At 40.9% G+C, this 8,487-nt stretch overlaps 1 protein-coding gene across 3 annotated transcripts in view; it reads left to right on the top strand.

Moving 5' to 3' along the window:
• The window catches only part of LOC101855123 (synergin gamma), a 36,138-nt gene extending 34,841 nt beyond the window's left edge, over positions 1 to 1,297 (top strand). For all 3 annotated transcript variants that reach the window (XM_013085783.1, XM_005104142.2, XM_013085782.1), the window contains 2 exons: positions 301 to 392; positions 961 to 1,297. In XM_013085783.1, coding sequence (XP_012941237.1) covers positions 301 to 392; positions 961 to 1,245 — 377 coding nt within the window. In that variant the 3' untranslated portion in view covers positions 1,246 to 1,297. The remainder of the gene's footprint in view (positions 1 to 300; positions 393 to 960) is intronic.
• The last annotated feature ends 7,190 nt before the right edge of the window (positions 1,298 to 8,487 follow it).

Below are 8,487 nucleotides of genomic sequence, written 5' to 3'. Positions count from 1 at the left end.
GAGAGAGAAAGAGAGAGAGAGGGGGGGAGAGATAGAGATAGAAAGGAAGAAAGAGAGTGAGAGAGAGGGGGGAGAGCTAGAAATAGAAAGTAAGAAAGAGAGAGAGAGAGAGGGAGAGATAGAGATAGAAAGGAAGAGAGAGAGAGAGAGGGGGGGGAGAGATGAGATAGAAAGGAAGAAAGAGAGAGAGAGAGAGAGGGAAAGATAGAGAGGCCTCTATTTTCATTGCCTTTTAAAGGCTCCATCTTGGTTTTCATCATGTTTCTCATCTCATACTGTACCGGTATCTTATTGTTGCAGCCATATCTACTACTGAGCTGGAGAAAAATGTGAGGAGCATTGACCTCGCGTGGAATAATTTGACAGCTTTCCTAGTGGGAGCTTCCTTGCTGGTGAGTTGCTTGTCCACCATCTTACTGTGTGTATGTGTATGTGTGTGTGTGTGTGTGTGTGTGTGTGTGTGTTGGTTTTTGTAAGTGTGTGTGTGTTGTGTTGTTTTTGTGTGTGTGTGTGTGTGTGTGTGTATGTGTTGTTTGTGTGTGTGTGTGTGTGTTTGTCCTCTTTGCACCCGTTTTTTTTATCTCTTACAATCACTTACGTATAAAATGATGCTGTCTTGGAACTGATGCACAATGTGTGGGATCTGTTAGCTGCATCTTTTTAAGTTTATGTTTTAGTGTTTTAGTTGTTGTTTTGTTGTTGATGGTTGACCGGTGCTCTGGTGTGGTTTGCTCCTTCTTTCCTATCAAACATCAATCATCCTTATCTCAGCTCCTTCTTTTTTGTGTTTGTTACTCTCTTGTACACCTAATCTAATCTTTGGCACTTATATAATTTTATTGTGTTGCCAGTGCCATAAAACTCTTACTAAAACTAAAACTAAACTTTCTCAGCACTAATAGACTGTTATTGTATCAATGTGTTTCTCTGTACTCAAAAGTCGACTCCTTTCCTCCTCAGCCGGATCCAGCATCCCTTGTTTTCACGAACTCTGTGCTCAAGTCTGACATGGAGGCAGCCCAGAACCAAGCCTGTGGCGTGTGTCTGCTCAACGTGGATTCCAAATCTCTTGCCGCTTCATCCTCATCATCATCCCCATCATTGTCGTTGTCGTCGTCTCTAAATGGAGTCAGTCACAGCAAGCTGACGTACGCCGGCCGCCAGTATCATGCAACGTGCGCCAACTTTTGGGTGAACCGTGTAGACCAGACCCTTCCCTCCCTCACGCTATCAGAGCTGTTGTAATGGGAGTCACACACGCTGTGATGATGTATGTAGTGCTGCACGTGTGCTGGAAGAAAGGAAAAATGTATCGACTGCTTAATGTATGACTCCGCTAAATGCCATTTTAAAATGTGACGTATGATGGAGTCTTGCTCTGAGTAGTTGGTATGTGTAGTGAAAGTTCTTTGTGCTTGGAAGCTGCTGTTTATGCTGAATGCTGAATATGTGTTGAGTGGACCAGCGTAAAGCTGAATTTGGCTGAAGAACAAAGTACAAGCTGAAAGTATGCCGGGAGAAAACATGAGGCTCTGTGTGTCAAGAAAGACTTTCTCTACATTTTTCAAACACCAATACTGGTAGTCAGATAGTCACATTCTTTAAATAGAGGGCAATGTGTGAGAACAGGGATAATGTACTAGGGTAATGATAAGTGTGGTTTGGAACAACAGTTTCCATTGGCAAGAAACGTTCATTACTCTCGTTAAAACTCCTTTGTTGATTTAAGGCAGAAAAGTGTGTGTTTGGACATGCACTCATAAAGGCATATTGGTGTGCGCGTGCACGCTTGCACGCAAACTTACACACCTACTTACACACCCACATGCAGACTCATGAAAAAACAAGAATCAACAGATACACATACACAGACACACACACACATGTACTCACACACATGAACGCACAAAGTATTTCATATGATGGTTGTGTATCATGCATCCAATTGTATACTGTCGTGATTTCTAAAACAATGGCAAACTCATATATTTGGGGGTTGAAGAATAGAACTGCTCATCCATGAAGGAGCTGTGTATCTGTATAAGCTTACTGTGAGAGGATTGTATGGGTATATTTTGAAACCATGATGAATACCTTTCGATTGCACAGTTTCAATTATTAATTGATATAGTCGCCTTGTGCATTTAGTCCTCATCCATAGCAATATCATTGTTGTTGGTGCTGTTGTGACATTTGTTGTTGTGCTTTGATTCCTTTGGTTTGTGTTGTTGTTGTTGTTATTTTTGTTGTTGTTGTTTTTATTGTTGTTATTTTTGTTGTTGTTGTTGTTATTGTTGTTATTTTTGTTGTTGTTGTTGTTGATGTTGTTGTGACCATTGTCCTTGTGCTGCAATGTGTGATGTTTATGTTGTGACACTGTTGTGGTTGTTGTTTTTAGTTCTGTTGCTGTTGCTGTTGCTGCTGTTCTTGGTTTTGTTGTTGTTGTTGTGGTGGTTTGTTATTTATATGCCTGTTGTGGTGCTTTTGTTGTCTTGCTTTTTCTTATTGTCTCACAGTTCTGCTGGGCCTCATGGTTGTTTTGTCTTGATGGGAAGGCAGAGGTGTGGGAATTGTCTCTCGAGTTATTTGCTCTGCTGTTAATTTGGTTTGTGTTTGTGACTTTGTTCCTGTTGTACAAAGCTATCTTCAATGCACAAAATGCATAATGTTTAATTTATTCTTTAATTCTGTTTCTGTGATTATGTAGACACTGAGAGAGTGAGTGTATCTCTCGGTGAAAAGTACATTAACTCCTTATCTCCGGCAAGCCGCTGCCAGCAGTTCGCGGCTGGAACAGCTGAACCAGTGAGCCACTGGCAGCGGCTCGGGCTCATTCCTTTATGATGACTTCGACATCAAATTACTTTTAGGCTATTGCTGAAAACAGGTCTCTTCTACCAGGAGTTCATTCATTAGATGAAGGACCATCAAAATAGCTTCACTTGTTTTGATTTAGTGACCAATTTAGTAGCGTATATGTCACTTTTAGATTTAAAAAAGGGCCCTGGCTTAGTGGGTTTACCCGTCTCAGAGATAAAGAGTCAAGTCTGTTCATTTTTTGTGTGGCTTGAACATAGTAAAAAGAAGTGTAACTGTAATAACTTCCTTCCCTTGTGGCCCATCACAGAAATGCTTTGTTCTGCTTTTGGTTAGAAATAACACTTCATGTTTGATAGTCTCCTTATAGAGGACGTGATGGAAACGAACTAGCTTCTTTGCTCAGCCAGAATTCTCCTCAGAAGATGTATTAATCCAAGCAGAACTCGGTTCACATTTTTATAATAGAATTATGCAGTTTCAGCTCTTTGGTTTATATAATGCAGGTTGTGGTTTATTTCAAAGCTTATCCAGTTTAGTGGCTTATGGTCTTAGTTAGATGTATTTGCTATCATATTCTCACTTTTGGAGATGAGACATTTTGCGGAAATAGTTGAGATATTAGGACTGTGTATGATACTGCAATTTTAAAGATAAATTTAAATGCACCTGTGATTTGTGATGTTACGACAACACTTTCTGAGTCTCTAATTGTTTCTCTAGTGTCTAGTGAAGGACTACATTCCACATCGTCATGGTGGCCATGATCGGTGATTGATATACCCTCAAGTTTGACGTAGAATTCCATTTTGTCTATGTTGTTGAATATTCCACAAGATTTGATGTTGGTCTGTGTGTGCATGTCACTGCAGGTGTGATGAATGATCATTCTATTTTGTTTGTCTTGGGTTCAAAACCTGTCGGTGATCACTTGTTAAGGTACAAAATGTAATGGGTACAAAATGTAACGAGCTTACTCACCAGAGCTTTGTTCAGACTCTGGGGTGGAATGAGGGAACGCAATGATGGTATTTATTGAACTATGTTTATGTTACTTTATTTGCCTTTTAAGTGTGAGTGAATTTGTGTTGTTGGTTGATTGTGGTTTTTATACGTTTTTTTTGGGTGTACATGCAAGTACGTTTGGGTTGTAATTCGACTGTTTATATGAGAACATTTGTGTTATTATTTGACCATATTATATGACCAAAACGTGCAATGCAGATCCTATTGTTGTTGCAACAACGCTGTGAAGTTGTTCATGCAGAAATGTTTCTAATAAATGAGATGTGATACTTATGACTTAAATTGTGCTGATTCTCTTTTCTTTTCTAAAAATTACGGCAGAGTGGATGGTCAAAAGGGACGCCGGTGTGGTTTGCTCTTCCTACTACTTTTTGGTTTTACTAAGCTAAGGCATTGATTTACTGTTACTGATATGTAACATTGTTTGAGCTGATCCCTCATTGGAAAAATTTAGCAAGGTCCTTAACAACAATATAGAAGTAGAAAATTTAGATCATTTAAGAGGTCAGCCATGGAAAACCCAGGCGGTGTGTGGTACATCTCAGCAAAAGTTTGAAGGTACTCCATAAAATACACTCTCCGTCTAGGAATGGAACTCACTTTTTTTTTCCAGTGCAAGGCAAAGAGCCTAACTAGTACATGTACTTATGCACATCCCTGCTAGAGCTCAGGGAGTAACTGACTGTAAGATCGTCATCTCTCAGTGCTGTTAGTTTTACGTGCATGGTCATGTTTTACGTGCATGGTTATTTTATCTACATAGACCGTAGAGTCATTCTTTGCCTGACAGGTAGCTACATACGTTTTTGAATGTAGTCTAATATTTGTAGGACTTAATTTTGAATTTTACTCGGACAGCTGCTCAAAGGGCCAAGTGATCGTTATCTTGCGAAACTCACATGTGACCTCCGAAATTGTTCGTCCTTATACCAGACGACTAGGTGATGGTTCCCATCTACCCTAGGATCAGGAGGTGTAGAAAACAATAGGAGAAAAAACCCAACGATAGCTGGGATAGATCTCCGGATTTCCAAGATGACAACTCTCATCTCACCTGGCTTGATCATATCAGAATTGGACGTTATATTCGGAGGTCCTGCCTCTTAAACAACCTAACACAGTGTAACACTAACAGTGTTGAAATGGGCTTTAAACGTGTACTCACTATGCAACAGTGAGAAGAGAAATCACTATGAACCCTGTCGTGGAATTACCCAGATGCACTTGGTTACCTCACACAATACACAGCCCTTTGTGACGTCACTAGTTCACATTCTTCGAGTTCACACAAATAAATCGAGTGGGGTTTGGAAAAAAAGGGGGAGGCGGGGGGCGGGGAGACCCTTCAAGGGGATAAGTTACTTTGTATGCGTTTGGTTTGAAAAGTACCGATCTTCACGGACCTTCACTTCTATTTACCCGGCTATTGAACTGAACAGACGCCGCCTGCCATGTTTAAATGGGGGCTGAATATCAAATATATCAATTTCACGGATGAATAGTTTTTTTCAGAGTTGAGAACAAAGATCAAAAGTCAAACAGAGGCACAGTGGTGAGGGAAAAGCCAGTGGGTTACGGAACAGTTCTGTTCTTTATGTGTCAGATCGTCTCTCAGCGCGGTGGAATCAGGCGCTGGTCAATTTTTTGGCATACAAGGGTTACATTGCATTGGTATCCTCTAAAAGTTTGTTCATTAGTTTTTCTCTTGATGAAAAATACCCATCTATCTTGAAAAGAAGTCGAGATATTTGCAAGTGACGGAGGTGGGGTTGCCTGGTGTCAGAGGTTTTATAGCTAGAAAATGGTTGCCAAAGCTTGGTGACTTCTAAAACGTGAGTGTCCGTGGAAACTGCAAATTTACATATTATTATTCTGTCTCTTTGATCAAGTTTTTTTATTTTTAGAAAAGCCAAATAGAAATGTTTTTTTACTTTGACATGAAAGTGTTGAGCCATTAAGACAAAGAATAAAAAAAAAGATTCAATAAAATTGCCTAATAGGCTGAAAAAATGTCGGTTTTTTTTTTCGATTTCATTATTTTGACGAGCGCCTGATTTCATCACGACACCACATAATTTAATATACACTCAGCATGGCGACATAGGATGGGAGAGCACTCAATGCCCCATTCTTTGCACAGATTGACGTCAGTAGCCTACTCAGTGACCTAGTGTGCTACTCGTAAGTGTAGGGGTTTAACGCCCCTATCAACTCTATTAAGTTATAGACTGGACCTCCGAATTCAACGTTCGTCTCCGATAGAATTGAACCAAATGGGTTGAGAACCTTGAAACCTCTACGAAACGACCCGAGTTCAAGAACGTCTGGTCTGGGATTCGACCCAAGGCCATGTTCTCCTCTTTGTTTTAGAAGAGGTTTTACGGCGCTCGCAACTGCATAAGGTCATATGAGCGCCAAGGGGTGGATGTCAACAGAGCAGTCCTTACAGGGAAACAGACTTACTCTGCTCACCTCTTTAGCCTCAACTGCACAAAGTCTTCTTCGACTCTCAAGGCACCCCGGAAATAGCGGGTCACAAGAGTGTGACAAATATACAAAAAAAGTAGAGGAAAATGACGATAGTAAGGATTTGGAAAGATAAAGCAGCAGTTCCCTGTTGTAGTTCAAGCACAGTTATGAGCATGGCATTATTGGGTCAGCCCATTTTCAATTCTACTGTGCATTAGAACAAGAAACGTTCCCCCTTTGGGAATGGCCTAAAGACACTTCAGGCAGTGGCACCGCCTCGGGGGGGTGCCCCATCTTCTCCGTAGTCCAGCATGATACCAAATGAGCTAAAGGAGCGCCCGCTAGTGGACGGAGTTTGACCTCATTAAGAGCCTCGGTTGACTCATTTCAACAGCCTTCTTTTTCAAAATGAGTTTATAAAATGTGAATCATTACACGAAAGCCTAAACTGCCAAAGAACTGAAGGAACAAGTAGGCCTAGCTGCATCAGCACAACGAAACAACGAAGTCCTCCTCCTCCTCCTCCTCCTCCTCCTCCTCCTCCTCCTCATCAGTAGTAGCACCACAACTACCATCACCATCACCACTATAATCACTTCCGTCACCATCACCACCACCCCCACCACCACAACAAGCTTATCAAACCACAGACAAATCCGGTAACATAAACATTTCTTGAGAATATCCCACCACAATTCTCAGTTCCGAATCAAGCTGAGGGAGGCAAGATGAATGACGATTCATTTTCATTTCGGCCGACCCAGATATTTGCACACACATTGTTTCTCCAGCCTTTAGATCTTACACGGCTGAAGCAGCGTATACGCTGGCGCAGTACCATACCACACATACCAACCGTCAGAGGGTGTAAAGCGCTTCACAGATCTATGAAAAAGCGTCCTTTCTTTTTTACAGGGACCTCAGTGCTGTTTGATCTACCACGCGTCTTGTCTGTGTTTCCTTTGACGATCTGTGCACGCGTCTTTTCTGCACGTCCTGGGATCAAAGCTGGGTGATGGGGCGTGTTTGCTGTTCTAATAACATAAGCCTATAGATTTCTTCAGAAGTTACATCACTTACACGCGGTACAGAGTAAGATACACACGGCAGTCGATAAACACACTCGTTTGAAGTTTATAAACAAAACAAAACAAAACAAAACAACTAAATAGCATCTCTAATCTTCGACATTTCTTTGATGTAATTAAGTTGTAAATGCCGTAAAACTCGAACTAAAAGTAAAAGTTGAAACTCAGAGGATTTAGTGGGGAGTGTCTTTAGCTCTATGCCTGGTTACCTTTGAATGGAACACAGGCCATTTCTCTACGACACACTGACGTTTTTGAAGTGGGCGAGGGTTGGTGGGTTTTTTTTAGGAAGGGGGGGGGGGGGGGGATAAAAATAAATCCTAACAACAGCTTTGCACTGTACTGCTTTTATAGACCAAGAGAAAAAAATGCAGTATGGGGCAATAGTTTTGGTTTTGTCGCCATGCACACACAAGATTTGAGTTCAATTTCGACTCTTGGAAGATATTCATTTTAACGAATATCTGTGTCTTACAGCAAGGGAATGTTCTTATATCTTACAAAGCCCAGGTTGGCCCTAACGGGCAGGCCAAAGCTAGCCACCTTCATCTAGTTTGTAGCTTATCAATGTGGAGAGTGGACTGTATATGGTCGCTTTTAAGGACAAGCGGGCCAACCCTGATTTCGGGGGTTTCCAGAAATCTTGACCTACACCAAAAGTGGGCTTTGCCCTACCTATAGCAGAATTTTGGTTTCATTTGTGTGTATTTTTGTTTGCTTATAGAGAAAACTCTTCTTGTCTTTTAAAGAAATTGAACCAGGGTCCAAATTCGTTACCTTCGATTTTCTCAAAACAGCTTTTTAAAAAAGGATAGCGCCCTTCTATATACATTTACAATCAATAATAGCCTAAGGGTTTTGGAAAAGGTTCCTATCTCGCTAAGGTCAAGCTAGGCTACTGAAAAAAAAAAGAAATTGTTGACAATAATTAAGATACTTCAACACATTGTAGCCTAGAGGTTTTGGAAAAGGTTCCTATCTCGCCAAGGTCAAGCCTAGGCTACTGTTTAAAAAAAGAAAAGAAATTGTTGACAATAATTAAGATACTTCAACACATTGTACAGTATCGAGGGAGAGTATATGGGAG

This window comes from Aplysia californica, unplaced genomic scaffold (genome assembly GCF_000002075.1).
Source record: "Aplysia californica isolate F4 #8 unplaced genomic scaffold, AplCal3.0 scaffold00406, whole genome shotgun sequence".
Classification (NCBI taxonomy): domain Eukaryota; kingdom Metazoa; phylum Mollusca; class Gastropoda; order Aplysiida; family Aplysiidae; genus Aplysia; species Aplysia californica.
Note: the sequence above shows the minus strand (reverse complement) of the source record. Positions and strands in the feature narration are given on the sequence as shown.